This window comes from Enoplosus armatus, chromosome 5 (assembly GCF_043641665.1).
Source record: "Enoplosus armatus isolate fEnoArm2 chromosome 5, fEnoArm2.hap1, whole genome shotgun sequence".
Lineage (NCBI taxonomy): Eukaryota > Metazoa > Chordata > Actinopteri > Centrarchiformes > Enoplosidae > Enoplosus > Enoplosus armatus.
Genome location: NC_092184.1, coordinates 20,750,763 through 20,769,621, shown reverse-complemented (window position 1 = coordinate 20,769,621; position 18,859 = coordinate 20,750,763). Strand labels below are relative to the sequence as shown.

The following is an 18,859-nucleotide window of genomic DNA, read 5'->3' as shown; positions in this document are numbered from 1 at the left end:
TCATACTAATCTGAGACCTATTCTGTTACTGTTGTGTAGCAGTGTGGCGAGCCAATAACAATTGTCAAAATCAATTAAAACGATAAAACACGGGACAACTGCATTTCCCATAACTCCCCTTTCCATTTCCGCATATACAGGTTGTCTAAGGGGCTCTTGCACGGGTGGACTTCCTTTCGCTCCGACATCTTGACGAGGAAACATGGTGAGGACAGTTATTACACGTTTTGTGGAAACTAATGAACGATTTCCCATGTTTCTGTAACTTATCCCGAGTCTTAATTATTCGGACGATTTGGCGACAGCAATATGCTTTTTTTACGCTGTGATGAGAGCGTGTGTATGAAGCAAACAGTACATTTACCACATCTAGCGGCTGGCTAGTTAACGTTAGCTAAGTTAGCTAGCTGGCTAAATCCACCATGCTTTCATGCTGCATTGGCTACAGAAAATGAACCGAACAAAGTTGCCACATCATATTTCCGCATAAATCATATCTATATATACAGATGACACATGACGCTTACACCGCAAAACTATTAAACATGTCCGCTTATTGTAACGATGATAATAACCAGCGATGCTAATTGTGAGGCTGGAAGACGCAGACAAGGCCATCCCATGCCGGCTAGCCGAGTTAACCTCAGGCTGCTGGCTCAATCCATCAGCCCGGCGATGTGTTTTATTCGTTACTGCCGAAGCATTGGCATTGAAGTGGCGTTGAAGCATGTCCTGACAGGACCCACATGCAGCCCCAGTGTGAGACAGTAGAAAGGGTTATAACGTGGTGTTCTGTTTTTAGCCTCCCAAGCAAGACAAGAAGAAGGACACTGGGAAGTCCAAGAAGGACAAGGACCCAGTCAACAAATCTGGAGGCAAAGCCAAGAAGAAGGTATGCAGAGGTTAATGTTCACCCAGAATTGGCCCTTCACATGTGATGTGGTTGCTGAATATTTTTGACTGTGCACTGTAGAGTTTTCTTAATCTGGGAAACGTTTCTCTTTGATTCTGAGCAGAAGTGGTCCAAGGGAAAGGTGAGGGATAAGCTCAACAACCTGGTCCTCTTCGACAAGGCAACCTACGAGAAGTTGTACAAAGAAGTTCCCAACTACAAGCTCATCACCCCAGCTGTTGTGTCTGAGAGGCTGAAGATCCGTGGCTCTCTGGCCAGGAACGCCCTCCAGGAACTGCTTGCCAAAGGTGAATCTTTCTGCCCATAGCCCAAAATGGTGCAGACAAAATACCTGCATCCAAATACATTTGAGTTTGGATTCAACACATAAGCGGATTGACAGACTGCATTAGTAGGGCTTGACTCAAGGTAGTCTCGCATTGCCAGACCGCTGCACGTTTTGTTTTGTTTTAGTGCAGTGCCAGCGCTGGAGAATGGCTGACCCATTATCATTATGGGAAAAACGCTCTGGCTTGTTTGTGTTTCTATAAACTTTCTTTGACTTTGTCTAATATTTATAAATGCTCATGCACTATGTTTTAGAAGTAGTTCATCAATTCCAAAATGACAGTGATTTACATTGTTAGCGTGTACATCATGACTACTGTTACTACTAGTCATGGTGCTACATTGTCATCCTTTAGACTCTTCTAAATATTCCAAGTACAAAGCAAGGGGCACAACAGTGAATGCTAGGTTAAAACATTTTTTAAAAAGTTCTTGCATCCCACCAGATGTTGAGCAAACATTTATAGATATCTAATGCTGAACTTGTTTCATTGTCTTTCTATATGAAACTGTAACAAAAACAGTTTGTCTGTTTGTGCTTCGTATCACCCCATCAAATGAGCAGAAAACTGCATGAATCTATGCGAAGTATAAACAAGTTTTTACAGACAGCGGTTTCGTTGTGGTAAATTAACCTGTATTACTTGTCCCACACATACGGTCTACAATCATCTGCGACTGGGCTACAGTAATGACATTTGGAATATTCTGTCTAATTACTGGTGCCAGAATTAATCTATTCTGAAAGCGCAGGAGATCATTTTGCCATCATTTGTAAAGCTTGTGGCCAAAGTGAGCTTTGAGATGCCACGGTTATAATAAAATCCAAATGGCACAGAAGACTGATCTGTAAACTCAGGCATTTTATACGTTTTCACTGACATTTGAAACGATCTGTTGCACACATTCACTGGTAAAGTGGGTTGCAGTGCAGGCTAACTAAGTGAACATATCAAATGGTTAATGTAAATGTGTGGCTGAAAATGAGAATATGCTTACAGAACATGATTGTTTTGTCTTACAGGCATGATCAAACTGGTGTCCAAACACAGAGCACAGCTGATTTACACACGTAACACCAAGGGTGGAGATGAGGAGGCAGCAGCGGAGAAGGCATAATCAGGTACGACAGCAGAAACTATACATCTGCATGCATTTTGTTATCTTTTAACTTTTTTTTTTTTCTCAAGCTGCATCCACTGACCGACAGCTTTTTTTTTTGTGTTGCAGGTTCTCCTGTTTGCTTCCTTTTTTGATGAGCTGTTTGTAATGAAAGGTGAATAAAAAATGTAAAAACAATCTCAGCTGTGTATTGGTTTACTGTTCATGTGTCAGTAACTGGTTTACCTGCTCATTGGGTCATTTGTATAACCAGGCATGTTTTTAAATGATTCTGGACCTAATCTGCAAAATATTAACATTTTGAAATGGTTCAGTTTGAAACATAAGTAAAGCATCAAATTCATTATGGCTACTAATCAATTTTGTAGATCCAACAATTGTCAAAGACACAAGTAGTCTCTCTGTGTATAGATGTGCACTCCATATTCACATGAATTTTTTTTTGGGGGGGGGGGGGGGGGGGGGGGGGGGGGGCTCTTGTCTCTTCCCATTTGGGGGAAAAAGCTGTCTGGTGTAAGTAAGGTAATATCTCAGGCCTTTGCACTAGACCAAGGTACTGTTCCCTGGTCTGGTTTGGCTAATTCTCAAAGTTAGGATGAATTAACAGCAAAGAACAAATGTCCCGATGGGCAATAATTCTCTTTTTCCACATCCAACAGTGCTCTTAAAATTCTCATGCTGAAAACAAAGTAACACAAATGAGGTTCTTTGGTGTGTGTGTGTGTGTCGGCAAACACTGTCCAAAAGAAAGGGAATTGATTCCTCTGAAAATAAAGGCACATTGCCTTGTTAATTTAATTTAGTTTTATTGTTGTGGATAAATGTGTGATCTTGGCTTTTTAATCATCTAACCATGGTTCAGGGTTTTTATCTTTTCTACTTGAACTACAGTGTTCCTTGATCTTTTTCTTGTACTTTGACATTGTGTGGGTTCATGAAGCCAATCTTACGTACAGTAGTGAGGCATTCAAAGCTTTGCAGGCATTTCTTTCTGTTCAAAACGTCACACTTTGGATGATTGCTGTTCTGACTGAAGAGCCTGTGCTGCTGGATGCATTCACACCTCATTTACTGCGTGCGTTGCGTTCAATTACTATCTGCGTTTTTGGTAATGAAAGCTCTGCACCTACACCATGCACCTAATGGAGTCATCCAATAAATTCAAAGGGACATCCTGACTCAGCTGATCTAGTTTTCAGTGTAAGATGAATCATTTCTAACTTGGTGCAAGAGATTTATCATGTATGTCTTCCATTTGTCTGTTAAAAGCCACAGGCAGTGAAAGGTTATGAGATATTGATAAGAAATGGCATGAAATGAAGCCATCTCCACCGTCAGATGTTTGCCCAGGGCATGAAAGACACAGGAGTCTTGTGATGGATGCTGTCAGACGTCCCTTTGTCACTGCACAGCACCACCTCGAGCAGCAGCAGCAAAACAAACTGCAGGATGCGCGCCACTGACAGATGCACCACCCATCGGCTCCTCTAGCATCGGCCTGTGAGGACACTGACACAGAGACATTACTGCCTGCTTTACAGTGGAGGTGACTTCTCACCAATATACCTCACTTGTGGCTTTTTAACAGACCGGCTGCCACGCATTGTAATAATTGTTGCACTTCATCTCCATCAGTCTTTTTTTTTCTGGGGTTTGCTGCTTCTTATGTCTTTGGCATGTTAAGGCAAAGAATGAACCTGTCAGTGATGTTTTATTTATCAAACACAAGCATTTGTTTCCTCACATTATAAGGTATAAATGAAAGGTATATGTTTCACTTGAACAATTCTCGCTCATGTAATAGTGCTGTCTTCTTACCTCTTTAACCCTTTATGCTGTGTATGCACAATGAAGGGGCCTGTGTGGCTCAGAGGACTCATCTTTACATGGAACTATAATTTTTTGTGGTGCAATCAGTGTTGAATCATGTTTCCCTGGTGCGTCATTGAAAATGAATGTTGTGGTAGTTTTGTGAATTCCTATGTTTATTTGTTTATAAATGCATCACATTTTTAAAGGCACTGCACACCCACACTGGTGTTTTCAGTTATTGTGGTTGACTTGTCCTCTGCACAGGTTGAAGGTGGGTGGAGCTATGCTGGGAGGTCACCAGACCCCAAAGGTGCGGTCACAAAAAGGATGTGATCTCACAACGCCATAGAGGGCAATAAATAAATGTTGAGTAGTGCGATCACAAACTGTAAACAGTGCATGAGAAAGATGCTGCAGTTTGAAGTCTGGTAGTGTGGTATTGTACAAGGAATAATAACTTATCCGTTTAAAAAGACAGTGTGGTTTCTATCGGCCGACCGTGCATATCTGCAAGGTCAAAGATGACCGGCGAGTGCTACACCTTTAAGGTGTAGTTTGTTGCCTGCTACAGAAAACATAATAATTATTCATAGTAATTATAACAAAGTGAGTCAGGGGTTTGTTAATAACAGCATGAATCATCTATATTTTAGTCACTGAAGGATGATTTGATATTTGTTTACATAAAGTTCTAAAATGAGTTGCATTTTGTGATTTGAAAACAATTCAAAACCGTGACTCAAACAATTTCCATTTCAACAACAGCAACCCCTCCTCCGGTCTGTCAGCGCGCTGTGTTCGCTGCCTGTCTCTCTGACTTACTAACTGAACCTCTTCATGGTCCGCCCGTCCTGCAGACTGTCACCCAGCGGAGCCATCTGAAAGGCCAGCTTAACTTTACGTTGAGAGCCATGACTGAAGTCTCAAATTAGACTGGACTGCATGGAGCCTTGGGCTGGGCAGTGAAAGTGACTCACTGGTATGCACGACAAACAACTGCCTCTGTTCATTATGGATGGTTTCTGTGTGTGTGTGTGTGTGTGTGTGTGTGTGTGTGTGTGTGTGTGTGAGAGAGAGAGAGGGATTGAACATCTCTCCATTGATGGTTAATTCTCCCTCCTCCTCTCTCTGTCTCTCTCTCATACACGCTGATGATATTCAAATGTCTGCAGGAAGGCTAAAAAGGCAGGGGGAGTCAGAGGGAGTCAGAGGGGGAGTGGGAGCGCCGCCTCGTGGTGATCAGTCTGGGCACTTCCAGAGCCGAATTTATGGCACGCAGCTGTTGAGTGGCTGACAGACGTGTGAGGAGCTCAAGCGCTGCTGCTTCTCAAGCTGCTCGTACCAGCTCGAGCTCTGCTTACTGTTGCGTAGGAAAGAGGACTGCTGTGCCTCAACACACAAAGGTGAGTGTTCTGCCTTTTCTTTCAGAAGTACTCTGTGTCATTTAGCTTCTTTCATAACTTCCCCTTGAGATCAAATGTTTTATAACGGCAACCTTTGACCTACTGTACAATTGCTTCAATTTCTTGCCTTTCTTTGTGACTCATGTTGTGCTGTGATTACTTTGTAGTCCCCCCCAGAAGTAGTTTGGGATTTGGAAAAAAATGTTTTCTGGTTGCCAGCTGTCTGCAGTTTTGCCATACATGGCCAGCAATTTTGGAATACAAAAATAACTTTGCGAAAGAGCCCCTCACTAATGTTTTACGTGTCTCATGAGCAATACTACAGTGTCTTATTGTTTTCCATTAGTTATACCCCTGTAGTGTGTGTGTAAGTATGTGTGTGTGTGTGTGTCCTGTGCTGCTTTTTTATATTTAGTTCACAATGCTGTGTCCTATTTTTAGAAGTTAAGGCATCACAGCAGAGTGGAGAAGTGACGCCGGCCACTCAGACAGACAGAAACTACAGCTTCAGCTTTCGATCGCCCCTCGCTCCACACGCCGAGCTGCTCTGCTTTCCTGACTCACAGAAACTTTTGGCGTTCAGTCAGGTCAAGCCTCGGCTCAGGGGGAAGCCTGGCTTCTCAGTCACGGCCGGACCCTGTGGAGTTTAGGCGAGCAGTTGGCCTATCTGGCCCGGCCCTCGCTGTCATCCAGAGGTCAGGGACAGAGAGACAGAGACAGGCAAGAAGCATCACTCGTTTAAGGTTAATTGAGAGCATAAATAGCCCTGCTAACAGTGCTGAACAAAGTACTCTTCATCTTTGGGAGCAGGGGACTGTGTTAGAGGTCTGCAACGACTTTGAAACTTGCATTTAGTTGTCTCTCCTGTGGTATAGGATCGATAATTGTAAAGTTTAAAGTTTTTGATCAATAATCTCACTTAAAACCAGCTTTCTATCACCAGGAAACTTAAAAAATATGATAAAAGCAATTTCTTCTAAGCCTCCAAGGTCAGACTGTAGGCTTATTTCCGATCATAAAGTCCCATAAATTGAGCATTCCTGGCGCTTGAGCAGCAAGGCTGTTCAGGGAGTGTTTATTTGGGTTGCTATGGGAAGATCAGTCTGTGGCTGAAGGGCTGGTGGTAACACTGAAACTGGAGCTGGAAGACGCCTTTAAAGATCCAGCCTCAAAGCTGCTTCCTCCTCCTACTGCTGCTGAAGTATGGAGGCCTCTTAATGCCTTCATTTAACGTAATTAGACTGGGTTAGATCAAATTCATTAACATCATAATGAACAAATCCAGAGCTCTTTCATCCTCACCGCTCATTTGCCCAAAGTGCAGAGTGGGCTGATCAACATGTTAGCACGCAAATGATCTGTGGTTGTTAATAGGTATATAGAGTGGGGGTGTTGGGAACAGACACGGATTCATCTTAGTCCTTTTTTGAGCCTCAGTGGAGAGCTCCCTTTAAAAAAACACAAAAAATTAAAACCCAACTGAACCACTGTTGTTTGAATTAGCTGAGCAATGTCATGTTGTAGCACGCACACGCAATAAAAGCTGCTGTTGCTCTGCTGCGTTGCTGCGATTCAATTTGTCATTATGACTCAATCTCTCAAGAACAATTAATAAATGTAAATTAGGTGAGATATGGACAGAAAAAATTAGCATTTCACATGACTTACTCCTTATCAAGCTTCGCTCTCCCGTGTGGGAATCGCACAAAGTCATTTTTTTCTCCTTTTCCAGGTAACATTAATTTGTTTGGTTGGGAAATAAGGGCTATTCATCACAGCTGGGCTTGCAGGCCATGTGACAGGTCCTGCAGAGAGGCGGATTTGGTCATAGAAATACTCTCAGCCTTTTATGCCAACACGTCTCCTCCCTGTGTTTACTGCAAACAGCAAGGAAACGAACCATGGAGACTATAGGCCTTTATTATCATTTCTCTGAAATGTCTCCTCCTGGACCCCAGAGAGCTCAGACCCCAGCAGCGGCAGCGTTTTGCTTTTATTTGTTGGCCCTTGCTGTGAGGGCGGAATGATATTTACTTCATTATTTACAGAAACCCAACTTATTTGCGTTTGCTCCCACAGTATGTCACTGTATGCAGAGTCTCTGTCAGCCCTTCTCTGCTTGTATCATCATCGCCCCATGGGAGTCACAGTGGGATGATGTGCCTGGCTGAACATCTGTTAATGTCAAAGACGAATTACTTTTTTGGTCTGAAAAGTGGCTCCTTCAGCATGATGGAAAACGCCTTTACTGTGGCAGTAAGACGCAAACATCTGTCCCGTATGTAAATCAGCGGTGCTACTGGAGTCTGAACCCTGTCAGCTTCAGAAAGCACCGCTGAGACAACCCAGATACATCTTTGTTCGGATAACTTTTCCTATAAAGTTGAGATGTGGCGCCTCTTAAGTATTGATGACGATTTGGAGCAGTTTGTTGCTTGGAGAAAGCTGCAGTCTGTCTTTGTTTTTGCCTGTTTTTGGTGTTTTATTGACTCATAATAAACTACAACCGACAGCACTTTCTCCAGGTCTTGTCCTCGGTGAAAGCAGCTTTCTCTGCAGCCTGTGCCTGGTTATTAATTCAGATTATTCAATAGAGAGTGACACCTCCTCTCTCCGCAGCCCCGTGAGGCTGTTAATCCATGTGGTCCTTGGCTCCACTGTGCTCACACACTTCCTGTGTTGTTGTGAAATCTGTCCCTGAGGTTCCCTGTTGTCACTGTCAGATGGTCCAAATGTGCTGACTGGGGGGCTCGCTCGTAGGTTCTGCAGTCCTGCAGTTGGAGCTCCGTCTGCCCTGAACTGAATACAGAAAACTAATGTGAAGTGGAGTGTTTGAAATATGCTGACATTCATCTCCTCAGTTTGTGTCATTGATAGCCTGCTGCTGTGTAGCCAGAAAGTGCTGCCTCCGCTCTGTAATAAGTGGCATTTTCCTTTTCCTTTGTCAAGTTTTCCGTTGGCGCAATGAGCCAGATCTCCACTGGGCCTGTGCACAAGCTCTGGGCTTCATGAATGATATATACTGAGCACTGTGAAAACAAGGCATCGTATAGAGGTGCGATTAGGCACTGTGTATGTATACAACTACACCTCAAACTGAACAGAGAGAAATCAGAGTTTACAGGATGTGTGAAAGCGGTTTGTCAGAGGTGGAAATCAACCTCATGACACAATCCAGACATCAGAGATCCACCTCAGACCAGACCCACAGGAAAGATCTGTTGCTTTACCATCTTTTATATCGCAATATTGTTTTGATTCAAGATATTAATATTGTAATTTTTTCTGCAAACATTCTTAAAACCTGCATTCATGGTAATAATGTAGATGGCTACACATTTCTGAAACAGTTCTCTTACAAAAACCAATAAAAAAAAAAGCTGGTCTCCTCTTGAACTGGTGAACTAGTGTGTGCAGGAAATAAAACTGCAATAAGTACAAATATGTCACTGTCACTGTGACTGCAGACTTTACAAACATACTTAAAGCTGCTATAATCAATATTTGTATATTAACAAAGAGTAAAGGAGGCTGCTTGTAGTGACGAACACAGAAACCTATTGCCCATCTTTGCAGTTCCCCTCAGCGCTACGGAGATTTGTAGCAGCTTTCAGCTGATATTTTTGTTTTTTCTGGCCCGCTACGATACTGTTTTAGTTCATCTCTCACAGAGTTGTTTTTGACTGCAGCAGACAGATTGTTTTCTGGTGAGAAAGCTCTTAAAAACCCACTGTCCACTACCTGCCCAGCACCAAACAGCAGACAGACACAGTTGGCGACCAGCTGGTGATCACAACAGAGCATTTAGTAGGAGCCAGAAAACTCCCTCAGGAGGTGGTGGAGACCAAAAACAGAGCAAAAAGAACATGAATATTAGACTTATATTTCTTAGGTGGCCAGAAACACGACTCCAAATGAATGCTACTGTTGCTCCATAACTGCTGGAAGTGTAAAAAGGAAAAATAAATTGCATTCACAGCTTGTTTCCGCTGGCCCGAAGTGCCCCCCCCCCCCCCCCCCCCAAATGAGTTATTGCAGGTTTAAATATATTGTTGGTTTTGTCAATGTAATTATCTCTGTGTAGGCTGAACAGCATGGAGGAGTTATGTCTGTATATGTGTTTCATTTTAACATCTGTTTCTGTTTCCCGTGTATCTGTGCCCAGCCAGCAGATGGTGCGGGAGCAGTATGTCACCACCACCCAGGGCAGCAGCGTGCCCAGGCCGGTGCCCGACCACGTCTACAAGATCGGCATCTATGGCTGGAGGAAGCGCTGCCTCTACCTGTTTGTCCTGCTGCTCATCATCATCCTGGTGGTCAACTTTGCCCTCACCATCTGGATCCTCCGGGTGATGTGGTTCAACACGGTACGCACGACTCACCTCGGCTGGGATCCATTCTTTCCCCCCTCCCATGCTTTTCTTTATATCTTTAGTATCATTTAATGAATTCAGTGATCACTGTCACTTCCTAATTCCTAACACCTTCCACATTGACCCAGTATTACCTGCTTATTATTAATGGTTCCAGTAGAGGTAATATCATCCATCATTAAGTGATACGTTGCTGTCTCAGGATAGTTTATGTGTTTCTTATTTCATGGAGTCTTGTCAGCTTTTTGTCTCAAGTCCAGATGGCAACGGTGGATTTATGCAGACGAAAAAGGAACACAACAAACCTAGACATACACACACACACACACACACACACACACACACACACACACACACACACACACACACACACACACACACTTGGATACACACACTATTGGTAAGTGCCTGCACAGCTAAAGAAAATGGCTGGTTTATTCTCAGACGGGGAACATTGGAAACCTATGAAGTGTTTGGTTGATAAAATCAAAATTTCTCACCTTTTAACCTGCTGTATTCTGGAGTCTCAGTTAAAGCCGTTCAGTGAATATACAGTTCATTATTCAGCCTTGCTTGCAGATCGTGATCTCCCTGTTAAACCTGCCTTGCTGTGTCTTTATCTGAACATAACATACGTGTGCCTTCATTTTTTGGTTGTAGGAAGGGATGGGACACCTACAAGTAAACTCAGATGGGGTCAAGCTGGAGGAGGGCGAGTCAGAGTTTCTTTTCCCCGTCTACGCTCAGGAGATCCACTCCAGAGAAGTAAAGATAATAAGGAACACACGTTTCTTGCTCCTCTCCCCACTTTCTTCTTCACTCTGCTATCCCTCTTCTCCTCCCCCTTCTTCTTCTTCCTCCCTCTTCTGTCTTCTTCCAAGCTAATTCTCAAACTACTGTTTGCTCAGTTAATGTGTCTGACAGCCTGGCTATTATTTCATCTCATTGTTTACCAAACTTGATTGTGAGCTGGATCTTTGCTGACTACACGTCCTGTTATCATCTAAATCTAAATTCCTTGCAGACACTCGGGCAGTTTTTGCCAGCTGTAGTGAGTGAACTGCATATTTCTGACTGTACTTTTTTTTGGGAGATGTGTCAGAACAAACTGGATTTGGCAGTCCCACACAGTGCACGTGGTGGTGCAGCGAGCTCCCCATTAACTTCAGGGATATTTGTGGTGGAAACTAGTTTATGGCCTGCCTGCTAGCAGCAGATGGGAACACTTTGCTGCAGTTGTTTACATGTTATGGCTTTTCTTGCTCATAGCAGCAATTTCTTTGCCTTTTCTCTTCTTTATGGGCCTCATTAAAAAGGCAATGTATTCCTCATTTAAGGAAGGACACTTTCTCTAATGTATTCTATGGATTTCTAATGAGATTCAGGATTTTGTGAGCCACTGCTTCGCCTTCGACATGAAAGCTGGTTTCTTAGATCCTAGATTTTTGTAAACACGGCTTCCTTACAGCTGCAAAGGAACAGTGGTGATTTATTGTTCAGGCTGCCTCATTTCAACCTTTTATGAAACTTTACTTTTTGTTTTTCTGTCATGTCTCACTCAATTACCTGTTGTCAACATGCTCACAATGACAATGCTAACATGCTGATGTTCAGCAGATATAACGTTTCCCATATTCACCATCTTAGTTGAGGTTGCTAGCATGCTAACATTTGCAAAGTATTTGGCATATGTTTGCAGGCATTTGGTCATAAACCAACCTGACCTAATTATGGTTCTAGATAAAAAAAAAATCAGGAGATCAGCAAAGTTGTTACAATTCATCCCGATCTTTCATAGCCACCCATTCAACACTTATTTCACTAAAAACTTCAAATGTCAACCTCATGGTGGCGCTAGAGGAAAAGTCAGTACGATTCATCCACTGGCGACCATCAATGTTTGCACAAAATTACATGACAATCCATCAATTGGCTGTTAGATATTTCAGTCTGGACCACAGTGGTGGAGCAGCCGACAGACTGACAGTACTATCCCTACAGCCACGCTGCTAGCATGGATAAAAAAATCATGTTTGTTTGTTTGTTCAAATTGTGTTCATGTAAAAAAAAAAAAATTCTTTCACATGCTAAAGCTGATTTGTTAATTTTCATGTTGCAAATGTATATCAGTTGGATCTACACGGCATGATAAAATGGTAATTTCTCTTTTCAGGACTCTTCACTTCTGGCACACTCATCGGAAAATGTTTCCCTTAATGCCCGCAATGAAAATGGTGATGTCACAGGGAGGATATCTGTGGGTAAGAGCCTGAAAGAGGACACATGTGCACACAGAGGGACACACATAGCACTCATGCATAACAAAGTATCCCATTGATGTATGAGGGCAATAGTAAAGTCATTCATGCACTTGTCCTGCAGCGATTTCTCATTCAACATTAATAGTGACAAGAAGCCATCTTTCCATTTATAATCTCTTAGATTTCCATTTAAAATCCATTAAATGCAACATTCCTCTCTCTACCGTTGCTTCTGGATTGTTCTGTATTAAACAGAGGGCCCGAGGCCTGTGGAGGATCATATTTGTGTGTCTTTTATGGCTCACCAATGGCTGCGTTGGGGTATTTTGTCATAATTAAAAGACCAACAAATGACCCAACTAATTGCCGTGTTCCACAGTGCCATTATGTGTCCTTGATCATTAAGCCATAAAAAGCATAGCCTGCATCCTCTCGGCCCTCTGTGAATAAAAGTAGAACGCTTGTTAGAGAAGATTACATGCTGGTTCATGGTTGTAAGTGCTGATGTGGGTTAAATATATCACTGACTGATCCACCTGCTTTAGATTTGCCTCACACAGGGCTGTGTACGTTGATGTAGTGAAGGGTGAAGTGAAATAACCTCAGATACGTTACCTTGTCACTCATATACCTCCTGGATTTACACATTTTTAATCGACACATTTCTTTTCAGTAGGTGGTTGTTTACTCATTTCTTCGCTGCATGTGAGGAGGTTGAGATTTTCACACAGTAAAGCATGAATGTGTCTCATTATATTCTCAAGGCACTGCTGATGTGAAAAGTTTAATAGGAAGACAAAGATTGGATTTTGATTATTGTAATTTTTCCATGTAAAATTGCCAAACCCCTTCAGGTATTCTCACTGTTGTTGTTTTTGTCATTGCAGGTCCAAAAGAAGCTCAGGGACACGCTCGAAATCTGCTCATTAACTCCCACAATGACAACATGCTGTTCAGTGCAGATGGCGACCAGGCTGTGATTGGACCAGACAAACTACGAGTCACAGGTATACCAACGTCTACCACCTGCTGTTTCCTTGGAAATACTGCACTACTCCCTGTGAAAATGTTTTTTTCAGATTTGGAAAGAGACAATATTGACAACAGATGTGAACTCAACAGGAGCAATTTGGTTTGATGGCAGATATCTGCACAACAATCCTGCAACCAAGGACAAGGACAGATGCAGTCATTTTCACAATCATTCATGTCGTACGGTTGAGTGCACGGATACCTCTAAAGTACGCCTGCATACAAATGAAACGTCAGGAGCTCAGATATGCATTAATGCCATGTAGGTGAGATCCATTGCAACAACAGACGACTCTAATCAAGTATTTTTTCATCTTTTGTTTTGAGCCAACAAAAGAAACATCGCACCTCAGCATCACACAATATGTCATATTACACAACAAAGGGTTGAAGAGTAAAGTATTACAGACTATTATCAGGCTGAACCATCCCCCATTGTCTCTTCTGTCCTGCTTCCCCTCACTGTCTCTGAGTGTCCAGTGTGTTTATTGATTGCACTGTGGGTCACTGACCACACGCTGTGGTGGCTGATTAATGTTGAAGCGAGTGTCAGCTGATAGCTTCATTATGCCCGGGGTCATTTTGACCCACAGAGAGCAGTGCGCAGCAACAGAGGAGCTGTTTAGTAAAATCCTTGAAACAGAAAAGCTTCTGTACTCACAGTGAGTCGAGTGGTTACTGTACAGCCACCACAGTTCCATCCACATTTCTGTATGTTGGGGTTTTTGGATCCAATCTCCCTCTCTTCTCTAGTATCGCCTGATTTACAGAAGTCAAAGTGAGCAGACAGCCTGCTCCTCCTTTTTAAAAACAACTGAACACGTTGAAGCAACGGCCGAGTCTATAGCCATGCTAGCAGCTCTGTGAGACTGTACGTAGGCACAGCGGCGCTTTGAGCTAAATGCTAACGTCAGCATGTTCACAGTAACGATGCTAACATACTGGTGCTAAGCAGGTGTAATCATAGACATATACATATGTATATAAGTATATGTATATATATCTATGGGTATAATGTTTACCATGTTTACCATCTTAGTTAAGCATGTTAGCATGCTAACATTTGCTAGCACAAAACACAAAGTACAGTTTTCCAATAGTTGTTCAGATATTTCACTAAAAGCCAAAAATGTCAACCTGCTGGTGGCGCTAGAAGTAAAATCAGGGAATCACCAAAGTCAGCATTCATCCTCTGTGGACCATGAATGTCTCCAAAATGTTATGCCAATACATTTCAGTCTGGACCAAATCTGTGGACAGACTGACAGACTGATCGATTGTTGCTCAAATGCTGCAAAACTAATAGCTAATTAGATGCTTGTTTCACGTAGTTGCACTTATTTTTTTGTCCTTATTTCAGTCTGTTTTAATTGCTAGATAGCAGACAAGTGATGATCGGAAATCACAGAAACCCTGTGCTTCAGCGATGAGCAGATCAGCACAGCGATTAAGAGTGTTACGGTTATAGGATCAGTCGCCCAGACTGCAGTGACACACCTTGATTCAACCTCAGTTGAGGTTTTTTGAATGTGTGCGTCTCTTTCTCCATCAGGTCCTGAAGGAGCGCTGTTCCAGCATTCAGTGGAGGTGCCCCTGCTGAAATCTGAACTTCTCAAAGACCTGAGGTGAGCATTTCAGCCATCTTGTATGGGTCATGTTATTGGATAACACATGAAGACTAGAGTCCTACAAGTCATGTAGAAGTATCTGGAAGATATTAGAACATTTAGTTGATTGGGCCTTGCACTAAACACATTTGCATAACATCCGCAAAAAAAAAAAAAAAAAAATGTTAAGGTTTTACAACACTTTAGCCTGTAATTTCATCTTCTTCAACTTTACTGAGGAGCATACTATGTAAAATGAAACTAAAGAGTATCGGGTTTTTCGATTCAACAGATTTTTAAAGATTTAAATAAATAGTGTTTAATAAAAATAAAAAGCAGACAAATAACATTAATGGAAGCGGCACTTATAATGCTGAGCTGTTTTTCTTTAGGCTGGAGTCTCCCACTCGCTCTCTCAGTATGGACGCGCCAAAAGGAGTTCATATCAAAGCGCTGGCTGGCAACATTGAAGCTGCTTCCAACATGGATGTTATTCTTCAGTCTAGTATAGGACTGGTAAGAAAAACATTGTTCACTTCCTGAAGTCTGATACACACCATCTTCAGATCTGTTTTTTCTTTTGATTACCGAGAGCATATATACAGTATGGTCCCAAAATACCTTAGAGATACTTACAGAAAGTAACATACTGTATATCTATTGCTTGTGGCTGTAAATGTAAGGTGCAGACAGTGAGCACTGACAATATAATATACTATGTCTTGGGACATTCAGCAGAGTTCATCTGTATTTGTGAACATGAGATGACATGAGAGTTCTTTATGTAGCCAAATAAGAGATACTTGTCTGTAAGCTGTGAGTTGTAATGAGTTCATTGCCTTTTGAACTTCCAAAACATTTGTTTGGGCTCTGTAGGTCTGTTGTGGTGTATCTGTTTGCAGTTTCCATGTTACTGTTTAGAGTGAGTTTTCTGGCTGATTCAGAGCTGTGTAATTGTTGTGGTGCGGCTAACTGGCTGAACTACTTAAAGCATTTGTATCACAGGAACTTATTTGACCTTTTTGAATTAATTCTCCGCGCATTCATATGTCAGCGTAGTTGCAGGCTATAGCACACCCTCATCTCTCTCTTTTTGCTATAGGGAAGAAAACTGGGTGTTAATCTGCACTGAACTTGTCGTGGATAATAGTTATTTGAATGCTCACATTCTCTCATTTTTCAGTGTTTTTTCTGCCACAGGAACGTGGACTTTCACATTCTATTCATTATATCTTCCTTATGGGCCACTGGTTAGGCACTCACTGGACATCCCTCTATCTCCCACCATACTGCGTGCCAAGCGTGTATGCACTCTCCTTAAGTGGAAAGAATGACACAGAGTGATATTTCCTTGTTGATTCAATGCAACTCTTGTTGTTGTTGTTCTCCTTATGTCATCCTTGCTCTCCACTCTGTCTGCTGTGCAGCTGGTGCTGGATGCTGAGACGGTGCGCATGCCGAGCCTGCCCCTGAGTGAAGGAGGGGTTTCTGGAAATGCTCAGGGTCTCTACGAGGTCTGTGTCTGTCCCAGTGGCAAGCTCTTCCTGTCCAAGGCGGGGGTCACCTCCACTTGCAGTGAGAATCAGGAGTGCTAGAAAGACTCTGACAAGGTAATGGATTTTCCATGTCTCAGTAGATGCATCTTCTGGGAGGCAACACGCACAACTGTTTATATCTGGCCTGGGGTTTTTTAATCTTTATACCACAGTGGATTAGTGCTAAGATCCCACTGGCACACCAAGGCCTGTAAAAATACAAATGCCTGCTGGCGTACATGTTGGAGATGTCATGAAATGCATCCTTTTAGTTGCATTTATAACCTTCTCATCATTCAGCTGAAACAAATTGCCACTCAGTTCAGAATGTATCTGCATCAAAGCTTTGTGGAGAGTTTTTTACACATACAGTATCATGGCTGGGCAATGAGGAGCTGGTAACAGCTTACATCCTATGCAATATTATCTTGTGGTGCAATAAATGAAATTGACGCATATCAAGGGCTTGGAATAATAAATAAATAAATATCTCAAATGTCGACAGAATGTTATTGAAAATATTTATTTTGGTTTACTTCTGGCTCCAAGCCCTTGATGTGCATTTTTTTTTTTGTCTTGGTGTTTTGCATGTTTTTATTTAAATGGGGGAAGCATTTGGGAAATGCTGGTATATATTTTGTCATTGTCACTTCAGAGATGGATTTAGTGTTTTTTTGTTTGTTTTTTTTAAAACTCAAATTCAAATACAACACTAGGCAACAGCCTTGTTTCTTGTTTTGTTCCAACTGCTTTATGGGGTTGAGATTAAAATGGCATGTCCTTATGGTATCATAAAGTATTACTAGTGTGGTATCACGTGTGTAACTATGTGGGGTTTCTTCTGTTTATAAGATTACGTATGTTTGGCCTGTGTTATTTCTAAGCCCTGCATAAGCATGTAATTATGCATTTGCAACAAGACAGACAGTTTTTCTTGTAAGTAAGCTGGTCTGTGTTTGTTTAGTAACCTCATTTACAGCCAAAACGTTACCTTCGACCACAGCAACAAGCAAGCAAGCAAAAACAGGTCTAATAAAGGCACAGTTGTTGTGGATGGTTTATGATTCTGAGAGGAAAAGTAATGGGATTATTTTTTCACTTTTGCTTTTGGGTCAAATATGTTTTTATTTTATTTTACTTTTACATAATATGCATGACAGGTAATTGACAACATTTCCCTCTGTTGTAAGATTAAGATTCTCAGTTCATTACGTCAAAAAGGGCAATATTTTGTAATGATAGTTTAGCATCAATTTATCTGCAAGACTGTTTTTAGCATAATTAACTTCTCATAGCGTTGTGTTATCATGGTCAGTGTCAAGTAGTTAATTTGCAGTTCTCACCATGTTGTGGCATATTTTTTAAGTGTGTAATGTGTATTTATTAATTTTGTATGTTGAATAAACTTTGTGCTATTCTTCTATGATGTGTCTGTCAGAGCTATTCATTCTCATATACTCATTTTGGTCTCATGTTTTCTAATCAAATCTTACGGATTATACTGGAAGTTTCTTAATGTAGTACCTGTTTTTTCAAGTTCCACTGTTTCTTGTGTTCAGCTGTGCACAAAAGCTGTAACGTGGAGATGGATACAGTTTTGATCACTTCCTAACCATATTTATTGACTCTCTGATGCACTCTAGTGGAAAAGCTCTGCAGTACCACCAGGACACAAAACAGACGGTCTGACCCGCAGAACAAACTGCTGGAGTTACAACAGCAAGCTGAAAGAATGTTCTTACTTACTATCGTATTCAGCAGGTATGTGTATGTGTTAATAATAAGAGAACATTATAACTGAGTTGATATTTCTCCACTGAAGAGAACAAACAGACGACCTATGAAATTAAATATAAAGAAACTGATGCAATACCAAATACGACAATTTAAATGAGCCAAAATTGTTTAACTACTAGACAGACTAGTAACATTCTTTTTAAAATGTGCGTTCTTCAATTAAATAAATAAAAACGGACACGATTTATTGAAGGGGAATTTATTAGGCCTTCCTATGGCACAGTGTACATCAACAGTATGATACACGAGGTTCTCCATGGTTTATTCATGGACGACCTCGGCTGAGACACCTCAAGCTTGAGGTGTAATAAGACAACACATACCAAGAAGCACAATTTAAATTATGTTTTAAAATGACATTTACAATATGTGGTCAGTGTGTGTAGAGTCCATAAAATCAAAGGTAAAATAAAGCCAGTAATACAGTAAAAACACGCAAGCACCACAGTTGGTGCTGTTCTATGTTCCTTGAACCAGAAAAGTTAAAATGACCAAAAACGTACATGGTTTCATGTTAGCAAAAGTTAACATGTTAAGGGGTTGTGCCCAAATTATAGCATATACTGTATTCCCAAACAGGCCATCGCGGTAAAAAGAAACAACTTTTGGATGACTTGTTTAAGCAAAAGCAGAGTGACAATCGTCACTGCCCTATTCAAAATTTTAGTTATCAAAGC

General features: G+C 41.6%; 2 protein-coding genes across 2 annotated transcripts; both read left to right on the top strand.

The window, feature by feature from the left end:
* Nucleotides 1-167: 167 nt before the first annotated feature.
* On the top strand, nucleotides 168-2,539 carry rps25 (ribosomal protein S25). The gene is made up of 5 exons (XM_070905957.1): nucleotides 168-205; nucleotides 803-892; nucleotides 1,017-1,200; nucleotides 2,265-2,363; nucleotides 2,471-2,539. Exons 1-4 carry the CDS (start codon nucleotides 203-205, stop codon nucleotides 2,357-2,359), a joined length of 372 nt encoding a protein of 123 aa, XP_070762058.1. The 5' UTR covers nucleotides 168-202; the 3' UTR covers nucleotides 2,360-2,363; nucleotides 2,471-2,539.
* Nucleotides 2,540-9,749: 7,210 nt separating this feature from the next.
* Nucleotides 9,750-16,445, top strand: sgcg (sarcoglycan, gamma). Its single transcript, XM_070906117.1, has 7 exons — nucleotides 9,750-9,944; nucleotides 10,611-10,715; nucleotides 12,124-12,211; nucleotides 13,099-13,218; nucleotides 14,796-14,868; nucleotides 15,243-15,366; nucleotides 16,278-16,445. The coding sequence occupies exons 1-7, from the start codon at nucleotides 9,750-9,752 to the stop codon at nucleotides 16,443-16,445; spliced, it is 873 nt and encodes a 290-aa protein (XP_070762218.1).
* Nucleotides 16,446-18,859: the final 2,414 nt, after the last annotated feature.